Consider the following 27289-nt stretch of genomic DNA (forward strand, 5'->3'; position numbering starts at 1 on the left):
ATGTGTCAGTCGTATCAAAGCCATTAGGAGCGTAGGCAGACGGACACGATGACACCATGAACCTACTCTTCCTTGTAAAACAAGGAAGTCAAGTAAAATAATGTCGATTACATGTTTGAAAGGAAAAGGCGTTTGTGAGGAACGAGGAGCAATGAACATTTAAGTTAAGTTAAATTTAAGTTTCTCGCGGCGACGAGAATGAGGGTGTGTCATCATGGACGTTGCGGAGTGTAATATCGTAGAAATCGATCATCACCCTGAAGATGGAAGCAGTAAACCCCTTTGAAACGTTGGTAAATTTCTTCGAGACAATACGCCAAAATAACCCGGAAGACTGAAATTAATGCCATGTCAAAGGCAATTTCAGTAATTTCTTCAGGCACACTAAAAAACTATTAAGCAATTATGTCCTTGGCAAACCACCTGCCCACATATTTATGTCGGGGATTTTGTGTATCCAGTAATGATAATGACGAAGTTGTTTCGCAGACGGTCCCACTTTGCCGTGTGTCTGTCCGTCTCCTTTGAGTCAAGGCGCCTGCCTAGTCTAGACGTCTAGAGCTACCCCCCCCACCCCATATCCACCTCTAAGCACAGAACATTCCCTCATTCGTCAACCCCTAGCATCAATAGAAATAGGATCCACTGTATATATCTTAAAGGTCTCTAGAAACATGAAAGATTGTTGTGTGTCCGTATTTGAGGCAAACCCATACATCTTCCATCTGGAGCAGTAAATCAAAATCCATCCGCGTGCACATTTCTTGCATCTGAGTCAGAATTTTCTTCGCGGCTATAAAACAGACGTGTTGAAACTTCGAACTTGTGACCGTCATGATGACACGCTTCGCCAAGTTCTAGATTTATTATTTCCATAAATTTTACAACATACGTAATCCCGTAAGATTTCAAGTTCTCACGGCCGCGAGTATTAAGAAGACTGTCTTCTTGGTTGTTACGCTGTGTAGTCTGGTAGAAAGTCTGCTGACGTTTCATAGGTGTCAATCACCCTGATGATGGATGCAGTAAGCGCCTCTGAAACGTCGGTAAACTTCTAACTGACTACATGGCGCAACGACTCCGAAACACCTATTTAAACATGATATAAAACGTTTCACGGGCATGTCAGGGAAATTGCTTTAATAAACACGGAAATTAAGAAATTGAAATCTCAGATTTTTCGAAGTATTTGTTGGAAAATGAGTTCTCGTTATATTCGACGAAATATTTTGTTTCGCTGAACATTCTCGCCGGGACAGCCGGTACTTTTATGGAAACTGATGGCCCCACTCAATGCAGATTGGAAACAGGAGACATGAATTACACGAATTACAATAAAATATACGGCCTGATTAGCTTAACGGGAGAAGACAGAGCCTTATGCCAAGCGCACGACAGGATGCAGGATTTGTAGGACGGGCCTGGCTTTCACACGATTGAATTCTCAACAGCGTTTTATCAGAAGAGCGCGGAGCTAGGAGTGAGCGGACTTAGAGGGGGGCAACTGCCCTAGAAAATGTTCCTTCAGTGAGTAAGAAAGCAGAAGAAAATCTAAAGAACGGAAGGAGGAAACGGGTGAAGGACGAAAGAAGAAAGGTGCTATGAGAGAACGAAAATGTAAGAAGGAAAAGATAACTTGGTAGGATATTAAAGAAAAAAATAATTACGATTAAAATGCACTAATTTGTTAGTCGTGAGTGCTACACGTCTCATCACACCTTCCTTTGTTTTATCACTTAATAATATTTGGTGAAGAGTGGAGTTTAAGGGACTTATCTTCATGCCATTTTCTCCAGCCTCCTGCTGCTTATTCAGTGCGGATACTGACACATAAAAGGCGCCGAGTACGGAATATCGATAAGCTAGTTCACAAAAAGCCGACAAACGATTTAAGAAATTTCGCAACATCACTTGTCAAAACTGACCATAAATCACTATAATAATAAACAACACTTGCAAATAAATAAGTGTCGGAATACTTGTTATGTTACCGAGTCCTTCATTGCGTTTAATTCTACTGCAAGAAACGGAAAAAAGTGTAAACCACGGTTAGCGAGATGCAGCCAATAAGAGCTTATCGTGTTACGTTACGTTCCCTCGGCAGACATCATGATCGTAGCATAGCAGTCGATCGTTGGTGTCAAAATATCGCCATAAGTCGTGTGGGCAAACAAACAACTGAGACGCTAAACCAAACTAGCTCGGTTAGCAATGTTAGAAACACTGGTTCTTTTTTTTAAGTTTTCCTAGAACTTCATCACCAGGCGATTGGTAAAACCAAAACTCTTGTCGCTTCTTGAAACAATCGACGATCGGGCTCCGCACCCTGCAGACGAGATGCCCAGACTTTAGGGCGTCTGCCTCCATCCCATCTCTTTTCACTAACTCACCGAAGCCCACTTATTCAATTCACCTTGAAGATTGCAAGTCCCAGTAGAGGAATTGAGGAAACTCAACAAAGCTACTACTAAATCCGTCTCCTGCATTATGTCTTAGGGCAGTGGTGACATGTCCAATAGTACAAATGCCAAGAGCCGAAACGGGTTCGTCGTACGGTTACCCAGTATCGGATTTGTCAGCGAAATAAACCGATGCGTTTCCTTCTAATGTCTTACGTGTAAATGGGTGGACATTCTTCAAAAAATGTTCACGCTGCATCTTGTATTTAACTTGCATTTTACTCATTAGAAAAATATCTTGTTGAATATGAATTTGAATCAATCGAAAAACTTAAAGCCCAACCTCTGTTTACTTAATTCGCAAACGCTTACTGCTGAGCTTAAATTTAATTCATTCGAAAATATTTATATTGTTAACTTCTATTCAATTAGTTTCCAAATATCTACCGTTCAAAGTAGATTTAATTCATTTAAAACATTTTATTACTCAATTTGTATTTAATTAATTCGCAGATCTTTAATGCTCTTCTTAAATTTAATTCATTTGGAAATCTCTGCTGTCCATTTTATATTTGATGTATTAGAATTATTTTTTAGTGATAAAATTATATTTAACGTCCAAGTACTTCATGTTAAACCCGTATTTCAGTTAAATCCTGTCATTTCTGCATTAAACCGAAGTTTCATTTACGTTCCAGTAACATTCGATACGATATTTCTATTAACAGAGCTCGGATATTATTCATTAACATTAACGTGTGTCACCGTTTCAGGTGTAAGGGATATGAAATTGCTCCCGACTTGGCCTGACACGCTAAATGCATAGAGTCTGCAGAAAGTTAAAACTTCTGGCTGAAACTTCGTGAGGGACAGAGTGTCTCTGTTTGTGGCGAACATTTCTGTCCGTCAATATTGGTGCCTTCTAGACTTGCACGAACTACGTGAAATAACAAATTGCATTCTGGGAAAACAGATGAAACCGAAAGCTCCTTATGACATTTCGAGGAAACTTATCTGGATAAGGATACTCCACTTTTTACAGCAACTTTTAAAAACGCAACTTTTATATTGTCTCGAAACAGATTAAAAATAAATGAACTTATAAACTCTACGATCCTGAAAGTTTTAAGAGAGAATAAAGCTTCTAAGTTCCGCAGGAAACTGCGATGGCGATTGTATGTTTACATGACTGAAGCAATGAGTAAAGAAACATAAAAAAAACAACTGCCTTGACACACTGCCCATTGCAAGACGGAGACGGAACAGTTCTAAAGCATAAGGACAGTAAAATTCGTATCATATAAAAGACAAAATATAAATTATTCTTTTACATATAGGACTGCAGATAAATATGTAAAGCAAACTCTTACAGGACTCGATCCTTTTAAAAAACGTTTCAGCATTTGTGAACACTCCACCGAAAAGTTTTTTTTATCTCGAAGTTCAACTTGTCATCCTGGTCTTAAGCAAACTACACTTTCCAACAGTGGTAAGAAAACAATCAAACTTCGTGTGAAGTCACTTCGCAGTTTTCAAAGTAATTACGTTGAAAATTACAAAGAAAAGTAATGAAATGTAAAAAATGAAGAGTTGGTATGGACGAATAAAAAATTCTAGAAAAGAATAAAGATGCCTAACTTCCTGAAAATGCCTCTTTGAAACAGTGAATTTGCTGCGCATGAAAAGAATTCAATCCTGAGGCAGACGTACCCATTCAATAATCTCGTATTATATTTAAGAACCAGTTTAATATTATCTGAACACGTTTTCCTAGAATTCTCAAGTGGCTAGTATATTTTTATAATATTTATCCACATATAATTTAATTAATGGCCGAAATATAACATTTCGCCATACATGAAGATTTATCCACCATATGTATAAACTCAGCCACATGAATCATATTTTACGTGGTTAACATCGTTTTACTTTACTATATACACAATATTTCATTTAAAACTTGAATATTTTTCATCGCCGTCTATGCATCTATGATATTACAGAGCCTGGCGCCACTACTACGAGAGGCTATCTCGGTACAGGTTGGCTGATTTAGGTATAATCCTGTTATGCGCATTGTAGGGGCAAGGAATTTCCGGAGAGGGGTGTAGGGGAAGGCTAACTCTCGCCATGACTTTTACTAACCATTTAAGTCGGTGTTACTAAGATCTCGTATCAAAGCGGAAACGATAATGCAGACGAAAATTTCTGTGCACAGACCCTTATGAGTTTTAACTGTAATAGCCAACCTTATTAAGTCCAAATTATAAAATCCTTGAAATTTAAATATATGTGGGTTATTTTGTATGTAAAAACACGAAGCAAACATATGTACATTAATCAATTTTTTCTGGAAATTATTTATCCTGGCAATTTTTAAGGGTTAACTTGTAAAGTTTTATTAATGATTTGTATTTAAAGACAAACTCGTCACCTTTTATGGAAGTTGAAACCAAATTACCGTGTTGATAACAGCCCACCAATAAATCATATCCTAAGCCACTTGAATCCATATTACATATTCACACCATTTTTTCCGTGTTAATATCCTCATAACTGTATCTCCCAATTTGTATCTGCCATTCTGGTTTACCTATTGAAATTGTGTATGCATTTCTCGAGTCAACGTGTATGATATACCACATGAGGACACACACACACAAAGCAAATAAGCTGCCATGGTTATGTCATAAGCTTCATTTGCATTGCTAATAAAGGAAAGAATGATAAATTACGAGTATTGTGAATTTTAATGCTCTTAAAAGAGTTAAGAGATCGTACACACGATGGGCTATGCATGAATTTCGCCCACTGCTTCGAGAACTGTAAACATGAAGAGACAGAATTTACAGTACGCTTGCCAACTTACAGACCATGAATTTTAGTTCGGGGAAATTTTTAAACAAACTGTTCCGCATAACTCCAATGTTTTCGTCGTAAAATCAAATGTCCTAATTAAGAAATTCTATTTCTTCTGTAGTTACCATGAACTTGAAAGTTACATACAAAAATTACAGAAACCGGATCAATATTACCGAAACAATCAATGGAAAATTCCTACCAATAAGACGTTCACCTAGACAACATAGTTCGATGTAGCGATTAAAATAGGCCTATAACAGCTTATATGTCGCACTGTAACATCTGTTGTGTGTACAAGAATCAATAGCAGGCATCTGCTGAACCTTTTATTTAATAACATTTGTAATTTTAAAACGAACTGTTGATATCCAGTTACCATTAAATATGTAGCTTAAAATCGCGTAAAAGCAAATATTATTAAATGCGTTGTTGCGGAGACGGAATAATGATTGTTATTAAACGATATTTTTGTAAAGCAATCCTACGGGAGTCTTCAGCCCTGAAGATGGAGGCAATATGATTCTTCGAAACTTTTGTATCTGTCTACGAGTCTACATGGCGTCACACACAAAAGAACATCATTGTCATATTCACCGCCACGAGAACGTCAAATCTAGTATTCAACTTTTTTTTTTTAAAAAAAAAGAATGTAGAACAACATGGCGGAATCGCGAAATATAAATTTATTCTGGTGGAAATACGAACAGAAATGAACAACTAAATTCCCTAGTTATTAATTTATGATTCATTCTCTGCACCGTATAAAGTTCTAGAATTTTATATTAAGTGTAGGATAAAACTACTTTCGAGAAGTTCTTGTTCTTATTCGAACTACCAACACAGTTCAAAGTTCCTGGTGCAAAACATCTTACAAGTTTCGCAGCTCATCATTTGGCACATGCAAATGTAAATGAAGGATCTACATAAGAACTAAATTTTTCAAGTCTTCGTGGATTCGGTCGTAACAAGTGATGTAGGTGAAGTGCTTGGACTGAGGGTCCTCATTCTCGCAGACTGCTCACAGTATGGAAATATCGTGGAAATCTTCTACAGTGCCTCCTAAATTCTAATCCGCTATAAACTAAAGACAGATATACTTTATTTCTTCGCTTTCAGATACGTAACAACAGCCATACGAACAGAATATTTTAGCCTTACATAAGTCTATACAATTTATAACGCCTGATTTTCCTTCGTAACAATGATTCAAATATACGAATCTATCATTTTTCCTGTGGTTTTGTACTCCTGTGAATCTTAATGGGGTCCGCAGTGGCCGCGGGGTCTGAGGCGTGGACCTTGTGCCGCTTGGTCGCTGGGACCGTGGGTTCGAATCCCACTCAAGCCATGGATGTTTGTCTTGTGTACAGGTAGGGGCCTTGCGACGGGCCGATCCGTGGTCCAAGGAGTCCTACTGAATGTATATAGATTAAGCCAACGAAAAAGTTGGGACCCGCAGTGCTCAGGCACTTAAAGAACGGGTCGATCCCAGTAACCAGTGAAACCAGTTCTGTCTCATTCAATTATAAAGATAGACTGAGGGCGTCTGACGACAAGGTGCTTAGGAAACATTTGGAACCAAGAGGAATGAAGTAAAAGAATGACAGAGAAATTTGCATAACGAGGAACAACGCAGTTCGCACTCTTCACCGAGTGTCACTAGGCCGATGAAATCAACAAGAATTATATGACTCTGTCAGGTAAGGGGCATCGCGAGATAAGAAATGATTTCAAAATCTGGTAAAATACCACTCGAAAAAAGTTGGCGTTGGCGTTGACGAGAGAATTAAAATGGTAAATGGCTTCGACATTCAGAACTGGAATTTACCTTACGCTTAAAGGTAGAAACGAATAAAATACAATATAATATATTATCTCCTGTTAAGTCAACATTGTCAATTTTACAACTTCTTCCCTCTTATTTACCGCTTACAACATAAAAACCACGTCAAAGATCTGCCCGATGGTTCCCTTCCATGCCAATTTCAGGAGTTTAGGTTAACATCTAACTAATGACTTGATTTATAGCCTTAACTCCATCTGAGAGCTCATTAGTAGGACATGATATAATGACGGACTTTTGGATGATTAAAATATGGCATACAAACACATTATCTTCTACATCCGTGGATGTCACGGAGACACCCATTCGTAACACAACTAGGCCATTGATCGTTTTTGCTGAAGCATCGTGACAAGGACGTAATGATGTGGACAGATTACACAGAAATTAGCATCACCGACATCAGATGACAACACGTTGGTGGAATCCGAACAACGCCTCTGTAACAAAGCTGCCCACACAATAAGCCGATGTTAGACTTACGACGCTGTTCCAAACAAATACCGGACGAAAAAGATCTGGTCACAATCAAATTATTGACTGTTAACGTTCCTGTGCTTTTACTAACCAATGGTCAACGAATTTGACAGCTGCCAGATTTTTGTGTGAAACTTTTATTTTAAGACAAATTCACGAAACAACATTCTCCTCCGTATTTTCGTTTCGGACAAAAATTCATCAATTTGTATATTTGTAGTTCTAAGACACAAAATTTTTAAATAACGAACGTTACCGATATATTTACATTGCACATATCTAATACAGAGCTAAATATATATTGTAAAAAGCTGAAACTTTATTTTTTCGTAAAACAATGTCACCTAACATACAATAGGCCTACACATAAATCGAAAGCCTATTATCATGCAGTATTTCAGGATTCTGTTATCAGTTTGTACTAACAACTATTACAGCTAATCATTTCACATGGTCTCACTCTGTTACTTATAATAACATATTCATAATACGTTTTATGAAGGTCGGTTTTTTTAAAAAAAAAGTTTCATAGGACGAGTCAGACAGACAGACACACGCTTATATTAAATAATAGTCGCGGTTTCCTTTAAAAATTAAACAATTAGACTAAAGAAGCTGACAGTATCCCAGATGGATCATATGTAGACCCAGATATTATCATAGCAACAAATTGTAATCACTTCGTCGCGTTTTGAGATTTAAAGTTATGAATATTAGTAAAGCTTTCTTTGTAACAGAGCACACTAACAATTTTCTTCCTCCAGAACTTCGTCGCTTGTAACATAACGTGGAATGCTATTTGTCTGACAGGAAACAAATTTTACCGGAAGGTTCTTCCCCCCCCCCCCCCCCAAACATCTCTTTTCCTTCTTCTCCTTCAAAATTGCTGGTCTGCGAGCTAAATTGTGGTTATGGTTTCCGCGTCGCGTTTCTGCGTCACCAATCTTGGTCCACGGCTACTTTGGGTCACGCTGGAAACAACTGACCACTGCTACTGGCCGTAGAAAAATGAAATAAAATCTTTATCTTCACAGCGCACCACTACTAAATATAACAAGGCACAAGATGATTTGAGGAGCATGCACTTTGACTGTGGTGCCGAGTTTACTGTAAAATAACCGATGACTTTCGGATGGTTCTTTAGAACAGAAATGCGCAACAAATATGTCCTTAATGTTCTCGGTTGGCAATAACAGAAGAAGTCTAGGATCCGACCTGACCTTACAACACAGAATATCACAGTCCACATTTTCTAATGCGTCCCACACAGCAAGTTCTTCTTCAGGAGCTCTTATGTCGTCCAGCTACTCTAGATGTTCTTTCCCTTTTATGGAACACCGTGTTTACAATAGCATGCCATCGACCCCCATCCTGAGCTAGATAAATCCAATCCACGATTCTACAGCTTATATGGGCTTAATTTTAACTTAAAATATATAAAATTCTAATATATTTGACACAAGTAGGTGATAAAATGTGTTCTGAGCTCAGAAAATTGTTGATTTATTTGTAATAATAAAGAATTATCACATATATGGAATTAATCACTGCACCTTCTTATAAACTGGGCGATGAAATTGGCTTTAGTAATTACTGATAAACATCGCCCTTACCAACTGAGTACAGAACTTCATACGACTTTCTTGTGAGGTTAAATAAATAAGTAGAAGAATCAATCTATCGGATTTGGGCATTATAGATCTTCCGCTGATATACACTGGTGATAAAATTTGTGTAAAATGAATCGGCCTATCAGCTACTTCAAGAATATCTAAGATTCAGGTAGGAGTATTGAACAAAATTACGTCAGAATTCCGTTAAATCTATATTTGATATAATTAAATGCGTTTAAACGAAATGTACAATTGAGATCGTACAAGTAAATACTTGGGCAAGAATTTTCTCTTCGCAGAGATTTGAATCAAAAGAGATGCTTTGTTGACATTGCTGTCCAGATTTTATTCAGAAACGTCCATCCGGAATGTCCGACAGACCCACGAGAGAATGGGACTGAGAGAAACATTTCAATTACTAGCCAGTGCCTGAGTACAGAGACAAACGGGTATGCATCTTTGCTTATTTAACGTCGCTTTCTCAAATTAGCAGGATGGATTATGTCCAACTAGAGTAGATAATGAGAATGACGAAATGGGGAAGGTGAAACTGACGTCAAATATTTTAGGTTCTATCCCAGCATTCGCCTAGAAGGACTGAGAAATGCCACGAGACACTTTCGTGTTTGTAACAGGTCACCCAACCAAGGAATGAACTAGGGACTTCCCGAATACGAAGCAGACAAATCGACCGCTTCTTTCGACTTCAGAAATCGAAAAAAAAGTCTATGCGAATATATACATGACATTGTTTGCACGTTCGCCTGTGTGATATAGTTTGTGAAATTCCCGCTTGAAGATCTGTGTCGCTGTGGACGCCACGCGGGTACAGCACGGAGGACCAGAAGGTGATATGGACAGTGGCTGTCAACAAGGCTGCCGGGGAGGAACACAGCGGAAGGACTGAGCGGCCCAACATCTGCAGGTAAGCGCCTTGATGAAGCGTTGACAGGACACTGAATTCTAGCAATCCAGTTTTTCTTCAATATTTTCGTACGTTGTACAACTTTTAATTTTTCAATTACCTGCTTTAATTACTGTGAGTGAACGAAAAATATTTAAACATTTAGATTAATAAAAATACCAACTACAAATATAGAATTCTAATTCAAAATACAATATATTTTAAGCATAAGATAAAGAAAGGTAAAACTTTGTTTGTAAAATATAATTTCGCGGTCCTAAATACATTTTATTATTTTATCACTTTCTAATTTGTTCGCTTATTTACTTTAATGACATTTGGTTACATACTTATCGTACGTACTTTTCCATTTCATAATCTTATTGATGTCTTCATTTATGTGTGTAAGAACGTTGATCTGTTGTTTCTCTCTCATTTTTACTTGAACATTTCATTTAGTATTTTGATTTCTAAGCAAATATTTGAAACCAAGAATTCTTTGAACACGAAGTTGGGGTTCTAAACCCGGATATTCGTCATTAAACATTACTAATTAAGAAATACTCTATTTACTATTAAATGTGGACTTTAATTCTGGACACAAACGCAGTAAGCTAGTGTCACACTGTTCAAGACATTTCTTTGAAAGTACTGTGGGCTTTTTTTTTTTACAAATTACTTTCCATGTTGAAATAATTCGTGTACAAAATATTTTACACTAACATAAACTTTGTATAAATAAGGAAATATAAAATTTGTTCTATTCTAATTACTTCAAGGATCAATTAATTTTCAATGAATCACATAAAAGAAATACTTCCTGATTTTGAATCAGCTGCAAAATGTGCTAAAAAGGAAATAAGAATTTGGTGTGGAGAGTCTGAGTAATAACACGAGAAATTATCCGTTTTTTGTGTTAATTTTTCTGAGTTCTTGTGAATGCATGACGGTAAAATCGTGTCTGTCCGTTAACATGTTTATATTATCACAATAACAACGGATTTCGACTAAATTCGGAGTTTGTAAATCAAAATTTGTCGGGCGCCTGTCCGGTGTAACAATAATGTTCTTATAAAGAGTTGGATTTACGAAGTTTCAGTCTGAGGTTCTCGCAGCGGAAAACATGTTAATTTTGGTATTCTGAGTTGCGACGACTTGTGTACGTATCATTGCAGTTAGTTACACACGTTTCGGAGGAACCTACCTCCTGCACCTTCAGAGTAGAAGTTTGCAAACCTACATGATGTCACGAAAGAGAACAATGTCAACTATCATTATTTGTCTTTTTAATTCTTTAAAAACAAGGTGCTCAAAAAGATATCTGTACCTAGCAAGTATGAAATAAGTGGGAAATTTAGAATATTACACAACGAGGAACAGCGTGAATTGTACGGGTCACCTAGCATAGTGAGGATAGCGAAATCTAGGCGGCTGCGATGGGCTGGACATGTGGCACGCATGGGGGAGGAAAAGGGTGCAAACAGAATTTGGTGGGAAATCCTTCTGAAAAACTACTAATGGGCAGACCAAGAAGGAGATGGGATGATAATATCAAGATTGATCTTAGGGTGATGGGCTGTGAGGATGGTAAATGGATGGAGTTGGCTCAGGATCGTGTCCGGTGCCGGGCTTTGGTGTTGGAGTTGGAACTGCGGGTTCTCCTACCAGCGAGTTATTGAGTCAGAGGTTTTAATTCTATATTTATCTTCCCACGTGTATCCCAAGATACAGACTGTTTACATCATTATCCGTCTCATAAGAAATGTCAAGTATTTTCAATGTTAAACTTATCTATAGCTGAATTTACCAGAACTCTATTTTATCGAATCAGATTTTTTTTTTAAGATCGTTGTTCTTGTTTCTTAGGTGTCCTTCACGCTCTAGTGTGAGTGTCATGGGCCCGTCATCATCTGTCTGTCGCGTTTCCCTTACGGAGTAGGGGTCACTATTGTGCAGCAAATTATTTTAGTATTCGACATATTAAATTACGCTACTCAAAATCACACACAAAAAAAATTTGTTGGTCCTCCGGGTAGTAACGCATTCTGAACTTGTAGGTAGATACCAAAGTTTCGGAGGAATATACTGACTCCATATTCAGGGTAAATCTACAAGTCCACACGACGTTCTTATCCAGAGACCAACATCGACAAATTCACTGTCAGAAGAGCCTAGAATCTCTCAGTAATTGTTACTAACAAAACAAAATTTGAAACTTCAGGTACTCTCACCGACTCTCAGTCAGTCAACAGTAACCTGTCGGTTTTGGCATTTCGTCGACATGAGCCATTCTATCCCTACAATTGTGAGAACTGGTATGTCGGCGCTTGCACACCCAGTGCCATCAGTTCTCTCACAGTAGACTCAGAGGTGCCAGTTCATCCTTCGCTGGATATTAGGAAGAATTTCAGGAACACTAACGTCTAGAGTCAACACAATTTAAGGTAAGGACGTCCGTGCAATGTAACAGCAGTATTGACGATGCTAACCTCAAACGACATTGTTCGCTCGATTATAGAAAGTTATATTGAAATAAAAATTCCTGTGGTACAAAAATGGAATTTATTTGTATTTTAAACCTTCCGTCAATGAAAGGCTGGCGATATTGTAATTAATAATTCTTATATGACACTTCCATAGCGATTATTTAACATTCGCTCTAAAACACACATTTTTCGTCTTTGATTAATCATCCAGTATTTTCGACAACACAGTTTCTGACAATCAAAACCCCATCACTTAATTATATATAAATAAAATGGCACTCGTGTAACCTGGGTATTATCAATAAATACTTATAAATAATTAAACTGATAAATGGGTTACAAAAACATTGACAAATTAATAATAAAATTAAACTCATTGTGAAAAGTTGGACTGGAACGATAAAGATTTGAACCTCAGACTATCATAACACGAAGGTGGAAGAGATTAACTCGTCCTTTTCTGTTTAAAGTTAAAAAATCATGACCACATTCAGTTGATCCAAAAATAACTGACGATATTTCAAGCGTCAAAGGTTGGAAGTGGGCCGGGCGAAGTACGTCTTAAGACAAATTACAGATGACACAAATAACAAACGACGCGCCTTGTGGAAGGTCAATATTGATTTAATATTATAGCTCATACTGTCACTCTGAAAACAAAGAAATGATTCAGCCTTTGTCTAACAGGTGGCTCGTAGTCGAAGTATACACACCCACACAAGCAGCTTCGTGTAACACCAGAAAATAAACCAGTTCAACGGGAGATTCAGTGCCCTGAACCAGGTCATTACGGTGGTATAAAAGAAATTCAAATAATACATGCCCACTGCATCCTCTTACCAGAGTCTAACACCTCATGACTTCCAACTCCCTCTAAATATTAATTAAAAATTATTTTCTCAGCTCAAGAACGCAGTTTCGCCTCTGGCAACATTTGCGTGTGTTAAAATTTTACCAAATAATTTTTATTCATTACAGGAATAAAAATACTGACATATTTATGATAAGTGATAAATAACATGTCATTCACTGTTAATTCGATAATGGATCCGTCCGGGGTTCGTACTCCGAAGTTGACAAGGTGGCGTAGCTTTAAGCTTGTTAAGAGAACGGAAATTGATTTTCAGTTGAACACAGTGATCCTGTCTCATTTTCAAGGATCAACCTTGAATTAATAATTTAGTACCGAAGAGAATCATGAATGAGTACGGAGTTTACCCCCTCCCCCCCACCGGTCAGCAGACTGCCTCAGACAGTCTGCTGTGAATGGATAAGTGGCCTACGCACCTATCTTCGTTATTTGTCATTAATTCTAACCCTAGAGAACTTATTGAGGACACATTTGCTCAACAGAACTCCTTGCCTGTTATAAAACCCGAAAGTTCATTGTAGTGTTCATATGAGCCGTCCACTGGGTCCTATAATGAGCTAGACGCATTCTGGGCAACGCTCCATTTCGCTAATACAACTTTGCCAATTTAATATGAATCGAGTTCATAAATCATCAACTTAAATTTTATAATTTTTTCAAGAAAAAACTCAAAAACAAAAAGTTCAAGATTTAAATCTCGTCCGGATACACATTTTCTTAAGTACTTTCGTAGTTTTCCTCAGAATCTCCAGATTGAAAGGGGGGAAATGTACTGAATTGGCCAACGACAGTCTAATATCCAAACATTGTACCTAATTATCTGATTCGACATCATGCAACACAAGTTACTTTTAATAATTTAACTAACAATTTAAAACTTATGTAGGCCTACGTGAAGGTTGGCGTGAAGGAAAAGCTCCACATATTCATTAAGGAAATAAACGTTTCAAACTTTTGCCTTGACTGAAGATGGAAGCAGCATATTCCACGAAACATTTACCAACTGCCTAAAACTCCACACAGATGTTGAGACCCCGAACACAACCGAAATCTTCACCATCGTGAGAAAAATTTCTAAAAATATCCCAGTTTGTGAGGAAAATGTGAAAACTCCCATTGTCGATTGCGATTTCCGTCTATCACGGCAGAGAGTATGAAGATGACTGTCCTCTGGGATTTTTCTCCCTGATGATGGCGGCAGTAAGCACCTCCGAAACGTAGGTAAAGTTCTACTAGACTACATGGCGCAACAATCCAGAAGACAGCCATCTTCAGGCAATACTCTGTAAGCAATTCCTGTCTCCACCATACGAGCTGCATTTTTAGTTGAAATCTGTACATTTTTGTTCTCTGCAGCTCATATGTGATGTATTTTATTTTTATCCCGTATTACATAAATAAATATATTTTATTCTGACTCTTTCGTAAGACCCTTTATAAACAAAATAATAGTTTCCGGGGCGGGGGGGCACGGATGAATCCGCCGACTTGGATCTAAAGCTTTTACGTATGGCTGTACTCTGCATAATAAGGGATGTGATCTATTCTTGTCAAGTGGTACTTACGCCCTTATGGTCCTTATCCACCGGCGTCATGTGACGTCATCCATCAAGAGGGCAAGTGTCCACAATAAGCAGTGATTGCACCCAAGTCTTGAGGATGCATTCCTTTGACACCAGCGGATGTCCTCCTCAGCACACAGCCTGGTTCACAAGAGTTCACTATAAACAGCAATATGAGTTCTAATGGCTTATGCTGCCCTTATTTGTTCGGAGATTTACGTAATTATCGGTGAACGTTAACATGAACGAAATTTCAAAAAAATTAAAAAAAATGAGAGGGAAATCTTTCATAAATCAGAAAGCGGTCTTTAAGAGTTGTAGAGCCGTGTAGTCCGGTAGAAATTTGACGACTTTTCATGGGTGCTTGCTGCCTCAATCGTCATTATTTGCTCATCCCCGTGATTATGGATCTAGAAATGACCTCTAAAAAGTTGATGAACCTCTACCAGACTACACGACACGACAACCCAGAAGATAGCCAACTTCATATCAGCCCTGAACACTGAGGCTGCATTTTTCGTAAATGTTTGTAACCCTCTACAATAATAAACGATGCCGCAATTCAAAAGACCATAATATGAATTCTCATCGCCATGAAAACCTCAATTAACACATAGGGATATTATAAATTCGATATGGGTTTAAAACGTCAACACATTGAGGCTTTGTACAAAGCAAACACTAGGCTGTATAATTACAAACTGTAACAATTAACGACAGTAAATAACATGAGCTTCTTCAGTTCTCATCAGTACAACATTACCACTATTTTACATTATTCTAAAATCTATCTTCTTATCAATTACATAAAAAATGGCTCAATCTTCAAAAAGTTCACATGACATAAAATATTCATACCATCATAAGCTATACACTTTATTTTAAAACACTCTGAATGACAAATATTAAATTAAATACGATGTTAAATACAGCGTCATTTCTTTCGATAAACAGAATTATATCTGCAAAACATTAACAAGATGGCCAGCTAGGTATGAAAAATGGCAAATCCATGGAGGTGGGTCCTCTTCAAGAAGCTAAAGGTACAATTTGGCTGCACGCGACAGAGACAAGCGACCGAGGCAGGCGACAGAGTTACGAGACCGAGACTGGTCGCTTCCTGTCTGCTCTCTGTACAATCGTATGAAGTACAATTACGAGCGCGAGACAAAGACAGGCGACAGAGACAAAGCACAGGAGACCGCTCTCGGACCAGTAGTGTCTCGCGACGGGCTCAGGCAGCACGTGCGTTGTTGAGTAAAATAATAACAGAAATTAAATTTACTGGTGACCAAGATGAGCAATTGGTAGAATTAGTAGCAGAAAACCGACCACTGACCACCGACAGAAAGATCCTTCTTCACGTCTGGTTTTGAATATTGAACTCATAGGTTTTCTTTGTTTCTTTCGCAACAAATAACACAGCAACACATCATCATCTTCTTATTCTTCGAGTAACCTTTTTAGAAGCATTTTTGTACTCATTTTTCACAGAATATGTGCACGTATGTCTCAACAAAACAAAGAAAACAAACACTTTGCCGCATGTCTCGGTCGTCACCTCAAAAGTGTGTGACGACAAGCTGCGATGTGTCCGTCTCCCGTCTCTGTCGCCTGCCTCGGTCGCTTGTCTCTGTCGCGTGCAGCCAAATTGTACCTTAACAGTCACGCAGTCAATCAAAAGTTTCCACATTTTCAGATAAACCAAAAGTTCATGACCATGTTCACAAGATCCCGCCACTGGTAATGTTGAACCAGATTAATTTAATCCACACCTTCATATCTTGTTTCCTTAAAATTAATTTTCTTATTACCCTTGCATCTACGCCTAAATCTCCCAAACTGTCCTCCATTCAGGTCCTCCGACTAAAATTGTATACGTATTTCTCATATCTTCCATTCGTGATACATGACAATCGAGAAAGAAAATAAATGTCTGGAAATATATTTATGCATTGCAGTTGGCCTTCGCAAACAACAATCTTTTTCTAAAGGAACACCGTATTTTGCAGCTCCATGCATCGTTGACTACTCGCTTTTAGCATATAATTCCTGTGGCACAGATAATGTAATGTTTCAGAATAGCTTAATGAAGAATGATGTTATATACCGCAGTGGGTTCATAGAGCAATCAGATCATCGTCACTCTTGGCACTCAAAGAGTTCCACTCATGCGAATTCAAGGTCAAGTTGCTTCCGGGCTTCACACGATGTCATCAACTACAGCTCCACAGAAAGACTTGAAATTCCTTTGCCACACGGGACTTAGCTTTCTAGTGAGTCCGGCAATAAACTGCTTCAAATAATTTCATCGGAACAGAGAATCATCTTCCTGAACCTGTTAAAAAATTATAGACTTAAGGTTCGAACAAGTCCGTCTGTCCTAACACATCTTGATAATATCTTTCTCATTATCATGAACAGCGAAAAGCGTATAAAATTTTAATTAGAAGCCTCAAGAAGAAAGACCTAGAAGTACAAGACAGGATAATATTAAAATGGATCTTTGCGAAAAGGTGAAGTATAAAATGGCTTCTTATGGCTCAGGATAGGGACAGGTGGTGGGCAATTGTAAACAAGGCGATGAATCATCTGATTTCATAAAACGCGTGAATTTCTTGACTAGAAGGTCGCACTATAGAGCTTCTCAGAAAGGACTGTGGTCTATGAGCCTATTGAAAATTAATACTTCACAGCTAGTAACTTTGTTAGTTTTTCACTGTAAAATATTACTACTTTCGTGCATATCATCCAACTAGGAAAGTCAATCACGATTAATTTCCTCCATGTTATATGTATGACGACGTGTTAAGAACCAACACGTAAGGTTTTCTGTGTTGAAAATGTGGGTCATGGTCTCATGTGTTCTCCAACATGCATTTTTCTGACTGCTTCAACTTCAGTGGATAAAGCTTTACTGAAGTCAGATTGTTCCGGGACCAACTGTTGTCAGTATGCATATGATGACTTAATCTCAAATACTTTAGAAAAAGTTGTCAACAGTGAAATTGGGCCATAGTTTGTCATACTGGTTTCGTCACCTTTCTCGTGCAGCTTTCGTACTTCTGATATTTTAAGGCGGTCTGTGAAAATGCCTGTGTGATTACAAATGTGGGTTAATGGATGAATAATTAAAGCTGAATAAGTTTTGGAAATTTTACTTGTTGTGTCAACATAACCTGATGAGTTTTTTGATTTGAGGGACTGCATTACATTTTTCATCTGTTTCAGTGGTTGGAATAATATTAAGACCAGGAAATTCTACAGGAAATGCAGCTTTTAAAAATGAAATTGCATATTCTGTCCCTGCTTGATGTATATTTAAGCTCTTAGTAATTGTTAGAAAAAATTATTATTTTTCCTGGACCCTTTACTTTTTCATTGTTTATTACAAGAGATATAATCTTATCTGATAAATGTATTTTTCCTGTCTCCCTTTTTATTATGTTTCATGTTGTTTTTATTTTATTTTCTGATTTTGCTATAAGTCTACTGTAATGCTGCTTTTTAGCCTCTTTTATAACATTATTCAGAATTTTACAATACTTAATATAAAATGCTGTTCCTACTGTAGATAAACAAACTGCTTTTATGCTTGCAAGATACTTTTATTCCTTGTGTAATCCAGTCATTCTTTATTTCGATATACTTTCATATTTAATTGGAAAACTCACTTCAAAAATATTTAGACTCACTGACTTTGCTTTTCTTGTGTGTGCTAGACACAACACACATCATCTAAATTAATGTAACTAAATAAACTGCATGGCATGAAGTGTCCTCCGATTCCGAATTACGAGCGCAGATACGGAAAAACAGTGCGGTATGTGTTGAGTAAGGGCTCGCAGCTCGTTCAAGGTTAACCATAATCTTCATCGTATCGATTGTCTTGATGTTTGCGTAGTGGTACGTGAGCATAAATAAATAAAAGCACGAGCTCAAGAATATATTTATCATATGCTGCGTACAGACGGGCAATTAATAATATTTTAGTCGTTTCACAACAGCACAGACCAATACGATTTCCGCCATGGCTGTGCTAGCGAGCTGTTAACGGCATTTCCACTACGTTTCTGAACAATCTAAAACATGTACTTGCCACTGTATTCTGAAGTTGCTACATTTCTTAATATTAAGCTTATAAGCTTATATAGTGCCAAATTTATTTAATATTTGTAGTGCACTTACCTTATTTGCCCGTTCGTACACACTCCAGGAGAAGGCACTTGTTCTAGCAGTATGACTTACGTTCAAGTTCGTTGCGCTGAAGGTAGTACCAACTTAAGAAATTCAAGGGTGCGTTCTGTTTACAGTTATTTAACAACAACAAAATTTCTCCTATTTTATGTCTTGCTTCCTCGTATGAAAACGTTTGTCATTCGCAATAAATCGCTGATTGAGTGGTAAATGGTCATCTACATTACGTATTATGTCAAATTGTGCACGACAGTTAACTACTATTGCATTTCTTTCAGCCCCCTGCGGCATGACGATGTAACTATTCGGTGCATGAAAAATACAAACGAAAAAGTGTTTTGTTATAATTATTATTATTACCAAGTTCTTCGTTATCAACAATTATAAAGCTTTGATGAAGCAAATTAAATCGTGTAAGGCGGAAAATAGTGATAATACATGGTAAATAAATACACATTTTTGTTTAATTTAAGGAATCATGCTAGTACCCATGTACTATATTGATTATTACCAGGAAAAATCACATCTCAATTGCAAAAATCAGTTAGTTAATGACCATTAACAAAATAGTAGCTGTTATGTTTAACAGAAAACTGAAAATGTCAGAAGCTTTTCGCTCTTTGTGGTTTAGACACTCTGATCTGTTCACCAATTGGTTTAGTATTTCATTTAAAAAGTTACTTTTGACTTGTTTCAGAGAATGGTCTTTCATCAATCAGGATTGGTGTGGCTTCACTCATGGGCAGTGGTGTACATGTGGTTATTTTTCACATCCTCCATGGCAGCCGGCGCTGAAAACGATCGTGAGCCGGCAGCTGGTATGGGCTCCATTCTTGAAATAATTAATACACAAGAAGTAGAGCGACTCTTGGCAGCCCGTAGGGACAATGTTAGCCGGGAACAAAGACAATTTCTTGGGCAAAATGCTTTAGACGACGGCGAAGTTTCTGATCAGGATGAAATTAAGCGAGAAGACAGTGCCCCGGACAAAGATTCCGACGACGACATTCGCCAGCAACTTAACATTTCCGGTAGCCGGAAATTCGTTAACCGACAATCCGGAGCATCTCGAAAAAGTCACACGATAGGAATCGAAGTCCTTCTGAAGAAAAGCAACGAATCATTTCCACACAATTCACACCACATTTTGGCGGAATTAGGCGGATATAATGGAGACAAACTTCTCAAATCTAGCAAGAATGCTCTTATGGTCACTAAGATGGAATATCTTAAGCGTGATTGGTGTAAAACTGAACCGCTGGTGCAAAGAATCCGTGAGGATGGATGTCTTACCCGGACTGTCATCAATCGGTTCTGCTATGGGCAATGCAATTCGTTTTACATCCCCAAGAATCCACGTCGACGTAGACCAGGGCGCAGAGAATCTCATGAAGAAGAAGAAGATGATGATGATGAATCAGATGCTCCAGCTTTCAAGTCATGTGCTTTCTGCAAACCGAAGAAGGCGGCGTGGATCACAGTTAGTCTAAACTGCCCTTCTATGAGTCCTCGGTTGAGAAAGAAACGTATCCTAAGAATTAAACAATGTAAATGCATCACAGAAGTCTTCAACTGAAGAGAAGTCATCAACAAGAAGGTACTGAGAGTTTTGCAATGAAATATTCCCGCCAAACTCAGGCAATAAGGAACAAAGATGCTTAGTGTTTAGCTTGCAATTTGGAGAAAAGAGTTTCAACAAGGAAGGTGGATGGATTTAAAGAATCGTGAAGAAGGCGGTGAAGATTAGAGGTTGAAAAGCAGGTGGTGAGACCAAGTGAGTACAACAAAGAGGTGCCAGTTTCTTGAAAGCCAGGCTTGTAACGAAACTCGTTATTCCAGAACACAGATGAATAAATTAGAGCATTGTTTGTGTAATGAGATATATAAGCGCATTCCGAAAAACGTTGACACATCTCATAATTCTTAAAGATTACCTTTAAATAGTCTCTTATGGCTTTAAACAAAGATTGTTATCTCCATGTGCTGTATAGACTAACCGTCTTAATGCTTAAAATGTACGAGAAACACAACTTTCCATTCTGAGGAAAGTCATTTATAACATGTTTTAATTTAACACATTTCTAGTCCCTAGTATTATTAAGTGGTATGAACGACCAAACACTAATATTTAGAGTAAATTGTAAATATTTACGCAATTTAACAAAATAATCCAGCCATTCTTTGATGTTTAGAAAGGCCAATTATTTGTCTTCGTAATGCAAACTGTAAATCTAAAAATGTATTTATGCCACCGACAGGATTTGAAGTGCAACTTTATTCGCCAGTGAAATGCAATGGATGTGATAATCTGTGGTACAGATGAGGGCATGTATTATGATTACCCAGAAGTATAAATGTGTACAAATTACACATGTCCTATAAAAACTGGCTGACGAAATGTAATATCCATAAAATGGCAAATGTGGTTTAAAATCTGCTGACTGCATGAATTCGTTTCAGAAAAAAAATTAGGTGCATCAATGTATATGCCTAGTTACTCGTCTGTTGGTGTTTTTAAAGGTCCTAATATTGTAAGTGTGCATATCTTGAAATAGATCTTTCATTTTATCTATTGCTTTAAAGAAAATCTTTCGATGGTTTCGTAATGCACATAAATACGAGAGATAAATAATGAAAAACTAACAATTGAGATCAAGAAATATTAGTAAGAGCAACCCATATTCGTCGTAAAAATTCCTGTGCTTTAATTCGTTATAAGTGATCAATATAAAACTGTAATTGAAATATTTAATAAATTATGACATCCACCCTTCAGCATGTTAATTATATTTGCTTACAATGTTTATCAGTGTGCGCAATGTGTAAGTTTGTAATAAAAATAAAGGTTGCTATTATACTCTATGTAAAGTACGTGGTATACATTCAGATTTCAGACTGTATCCGTCGTTTCAGTACCTCTAACACAATTCACAATTAATTTGTAAACACAAATTTAATTCCGATACAGGCGAAGAGAAATGAACTTTCGTATATGATGCCTTAATAACTGGCAGCTTGCATTTCACGCGTTATAAAAATTGAACAATCATATTAAGTCATGAAAAGGCCAACTTTTCAATAAAATAATTTCAGTTTGAAAACGTTTGGTAGAAACTATTAAGAATATCCTATTAAAACTTCTTCTTTGTTAATATCTCTCTTGTTACACTAAAAGTAAGTTTAAAAGGGAAAAAATACTGTTCGCAAGAGACACTTCCAGAATTTACACAATCTTCCACAGAATCATTAAATAAATACGAGAGAGAAATTCACCTTCCAGGTGGGATAAAATGCCTGTTATACGTATTTACAGATAAAAAAATGTTAGAATTCACATTGTTAGACGAAATTTTCAAATCATCTTCAGGTGAATTTGAAATTACCAAGATTTGTCTCATTTCGCGAAAAATTGAACAAAAACCTTTTTCCACCTTTCCCATAAAAATAAATAAGCGAACAGCTTCATTCCTAATTTGTTTTCCTACCGAGGCCTTCATCGCCCTGATAATGGAAGCAGCAAAGACCTCTGAAACGTTGGTAAACTTCTTCCAGACTACAGGGCGCTACGATCCAGAAGACAGCCATCTTCATCTTATCACAAAATCTGGACCAATGACAGAGAGTCGTTAAATAGGCCGCAAATAAATTACGGACGGAGTTCGGCAGGCTTTACGAAATGCAGCAGCTTCTGACCGACGGTGCTGCTGCGGGAAGAGCGGAACAAACGACTTAGGGCCCATACAGCGAGATTAGACCTAGTCTAGACGGGACGTGTCCTGATTGAACTAGAAACAAATGTTTGCTGTTCCTTGTGGCTGATGGACTCAGGCGAGGCGCAGGTATGAGATGGGCAGACGCAGATAAAGGCGGAGAAAGTCAAATACAGCAGAGAATTGCTCAAGAGACTGGGAAAATTGGCTTAAGTACTGCAGAAAATACAGCAAGTTACATTTGTGTTCGGATGTTAAAATGAAGACTGGTCGATATTGGCCGACATTTCAGATGAGCTTACTGCCTTCATAGACTGTCAGAATCTGAAATCTCACCTGGGAACTTTTTATTGTTTTTGTTTCCAAACGTACGTTACATTTGTCTTTTTTAAAAAAAGAATGGCGATCAAATTACATGACAAATAAAAGGGAAACTTTTTCACCCTTTAACAAAATCGTCTTTTGTAATTGATAGTTATTCTCTTTAAAATTACAACCTGTAAAAAAAGAAAGCACCGTCAAAAATTCTTAGGAGTGGCTTACAACATTTCTCCGTCCTCTTAAATACTTAAGCAAAATGCGTTTATAATTTATTCTAACACGTATGTCGTTCAGATGTGTCAAACTGAGTTCATAATGCGCGGAACTTAAACTTCCAAGACGTATAGTAACATTAATATAATGTTCATACGTCATTACCTAACACGCGTAAAATGCAAATAATTGAAATTTATAAAAAAAAAATATTTCGTCGAAATCTCTTTTATAATGTTTAACATGTCAATAATACACTACAGAAAAATAAACTATTATCAGTGACCATATGGCATTTATATAAATAAAGACATTGTTTTCTTAGTCAAAATTAAGGGAGGAAGTATTGTTGAGAATGGTCCAATTATTTCATAAATTAAACTAATGGTAGAATTAATTTTTGTGAATGAATATTTCAACAAGGATTATTTTGAAGATGGCTATCTTGAGGATTTTATTTGAATTCACGTATTTTAAAGCGTAGGTAAGAATTTTACATTTCCAGCGCTGCGGAAATTAATTAGGAAGCCAACAGTGACGTCAAGATATCGAAACGAGGACTGTCCTCACATGTCTATCAAACCCAATGTTGTAGAACTTCATGCTCCTTCAGTAGAAAGCAGGGTAGAACCAAAATATAAACATACATATTAAATTCTTCGAACATGTGGCAGATGATGGACAATGAGATGGGAGGGTCATGTAGTATAAATGGCCTTCCCATGAGATTTAAAAAAGTGCACATAATCGATGGAGAAATCAGAACAGAAGAAACCACTTTGGGTACCTGGGCATAGATGGGAAGATAATATTCAAATGAATCTCAAAGAAACAGGATAAGGGGTATGGACTGTTGACTATTAATCAGCCCAGGATAGGTATCTGTGTCGGGCTACTGTGAACACAGCGGTGAACCATCGGCTTCCACAGACGAAGGATTTATTGGAAAGCTTAACGACTGTCAGATTTTTAACTCTGATGCAGAGCGTAACTTTTGTGCTATTACGTCGTCTTCATCTGATCTAAGATCTGGCGACATTCACCCTTTCCTACCGAATCGTGGGACGGCCGGTTATAAATGATGACAATTTACTGAACCTTCGATGCAATGTGTTAATATAGTTAGTGGCTTCATTTATTCTGCTTATTATACTAATTCTTGACTTAAAATTATATATTAAAAAATGCTTCCATTATAAAAATTATATGTTTTTATAAAATTGCACTCGGACCGCACGGTACAAATCGTCGGGACGTGATTTGATCTCTGGTCAAAAGACCTTGTCACCCGAAGACCACGTAGTCTCTCATCTTACACAATTAACATCTCATCAGCATCTTGTAAACTTATCAGTACAATGAAACAATATTTCGTAAGAAACTACTCTGAACCTGTGTGGAAAAATTACGAACTGAAGATGGCAGCCTTTTGGGATACTGTATCGGCTCTGAAACGCCGATCAACGTCTACGAGACTACACGACACAAGATCCCAGGAGACTTATCTTTTAACTCGCCGCCGTCAGAATCTCAAATCGCTCGGAATTACGAACTGTTCTTTTACAATAGCGACAACGGAACCTAAACTGTCTTCTGGAAGCATTCACCCTTTTCAAAGGAAAGAAGGTACAATAAATACTGAATGCTAAAGGATAGCCGGTGAAAAGAAGACAAGATATGAGGCAGATACGGGATGGGGATCTGACAAGAGTCGCATTTTGTACGCAACATTTCTCTCGTGGTGTGAGAGAACTGCTGCTATCTACCGGCGACAATACAGGCTCCAGCCTGGCGGCTTCATCGCTAGATGACACTACTAGATATGAAGATTGTTTAGCATGGAGAGGTCTGTTTTGCGTCGCCACATCAATACATAACAATTCAGCAATAAAATATATTTGAATTCTGTGTTTCCTTGACACGCGTTTATTTTACACTTGACAATTCCCCCCCCCCCCACCTCAAAAAAATAAAACGGAGTACCGATAGTGGAAACAAAGTTCAAGTAAGCTAAGAACTTTCTAAATGTTTATCGTTAACTCAAGACATGGAAAGAAATACGACTTTTAAAAATGTTTGTTCATTACCACAAATGACGCACATTCCGTTGTTTACTAACATACGAGGTGGGATCGGAAAGTTTCAAGACTGCGCCTATATAAACCCGTACACTTATCTCAGGTATTAAATTCATCCATCACCCTCGAAGTAGTTCCCCTGGGAGTGAACACAACGATCCCAGCGCCGCTGCCAAGCCTGGAAGCATCCCTGGAAATCTTTCTTTGTCAGCCTGTCAAGCACCATCTGCGATTCTGCCTGAATCTCTTCTATCGTCTCAAATCTCCTTCCCTTTAGCTGAATTTTCATCTTTGGGAAGAGGAAGAAGTCACACGGCGAATAAGGAGGGTGCGGGATGACGGCCATGGTGTTTGAGGCCAAAAACTGCCAAACTTTGAGGGCGGTGTGCGCTGGCGCGTTGTCATGATGCGTCGCATGTGGAGTTCTTCCTTTAGAATCAGCTGACAGGTCCCATAGCCTATCCCAACAATGTCGCACAAGTCGTTGGTGGTACGACGTCGATCTTCGTGAATGGCCTGCCGAATCTTCGTAACATTTTCGGGCGTTGTGCTCGAAGATGGTCGTCCAGAACGCTCGTCATCATCGACAGAGGTTCGGCCATTTTTAAAACGTGAATGCCACACAAAAGTTTGTGCACGACCCATTACGAACTCCCCAGATGCTTGCTTTAGCATTTCATAGGTTTCCGTAGCCGTTTTGGCGAGTCTTTGGCAAAATTTGATTTGTTCATGAAAATCCGCCATTCCGAAATCGCAGGAGGGTCGGTGTAATGCACTACCAAAACGCCCGTAACTAAGAAACAAATGCTAATTCGATGATGCCGGCTGGCACACTGATTCACTATGAATGTAGGCCGCACCCCCTAAAAGCAGAAGCTCGTACTACATCCGGTTCGCCCGCTATTGACACAGTCTTAAAACTTTCCGATCGCACCTCGTAGGCGTTCGTTCTGTATATGGATTTTATCTACTTGAAGTCTACGTTCCTCCTCTTTTAAACTGCCTGGTTTATAGTAGACATATAAAAAGTAAAGCTGTCCCACTATACGCCATGTAGGCGCTTGGGGGAGAGAAATTCTCATACATACAGCTGTAACTCTTGAAGAAGAGAGAGATCCTTGAGTCGTGTAGTCTCGTTGAAGTTAGCCGACGTTTCAGAAGTGCGTCCGTCAAATTCTACGAACTACACGGCGCAGTATCAGACAAGGCCATCACCTTCACCACCGTGAGAACCTGAAATCTCGCCTAGCTGTAGCTCTTTATTTAATCCTAATCTAGATCAACTCAGAGAACTTGGAAGACGAATGTACATGTAATTTCTTCTTTGTAGCGAAGTAGAAGATTCCTTCTCTCCTTCGGGGATGTTTGCGAGTTTCAAACAACCCCACCCTTCCCAACCCTTGGAAAAACATCCCAGATACTTACCTTTCCCTTGCCACGGGTGGCGTCGGAGTGGCTAGACAAATCTCATTCCTCTCTCTTCTCCATCGAAATACGAAAAATGTAAAAAAACAGACAATGCCAAAAAACTACGTAGTTCGGGTGTTTTAAGGGAATGTGATTTCCCTTCTCTTTACAAAGCAGTAGGGATGTTCATAGCCGCAAGAAGAGAAGGAGGTGTCATCCGCTACTGGAACGAACATCGCGTTCGGCGGTCTTGAACCGAGTAACAAAGCTAGCGATCTTTAGATTTCCTTTCATACATTCAGCGAGATCGAGTCTCCTCGATTTCTTTCAGCGTCGTGTTTACTCG

At 38.0% G+C, this 27289-nt stretch overlaps 1 protein-coding gene across 2 annotated transcripts; it reads left to right on the forward strand.

Annotated features, from left to right (window-relative positions):
• Positions 1–10011: 10011 nt before the first annotated feature.
• Positions 10012–22082, forward strand: LOC110829874 (uncharacterized). 2 transcript variants are annotated; one of them, XM_087350165.1, is made up of 4 exons: positions 10012–10119; positions 12320–12542; positions 13272–13367; positions 19912–22082. In XM_087350165.1, the coding sequence occupies exon 4, from the start codon at positions 19915–19917 to the stop codon at positions 20788–20790; it is 876 nt and encodes a 291-aa protein (XP_087206291.1). In that variant the 5' UTR covers positions 10012–10119; positions 12320–12542; positions 13272–13367; positions 19912–19914; the 3' UTR covers positions 20791–22082. The 2 variants fall into 2 exon arrangements, with proteins under 2 accessions (XP_087206291.1, XP_087206290.1); XM_087350164.1 differs by lacking the exon at positions 13272–13367.
• The last annotated feature ends 5207 nt before the right edge of the window (positions 22083–27289 follow it).

This window comes from Zootermopsis nevadensis, unplaced genomic scaffold (assembly GCF_977971745.1).
Source record: "Zootermopsis nevadensis isolate Lab colony 2312 unplaced genomic scaffold, Znev_1.0 Znev_ptg000017l, whole genome shotgun sequence".
NCBI lineage: Eukaryota > Metazoa > Arthropoda > Insecta > Blattodea > Termopsidae > Zootermopsis > Zootermopsis nevadensis.

Excerpts from the sequence above, each read along its gene's own strand:
- LOC110829874 (XM_087350165.1), top strand. The coding sequence starts at position 19,915 with ATGGTCTTTCATCAATCAGGATTGGTGTGGCTTCACTCATGGGCAGTG.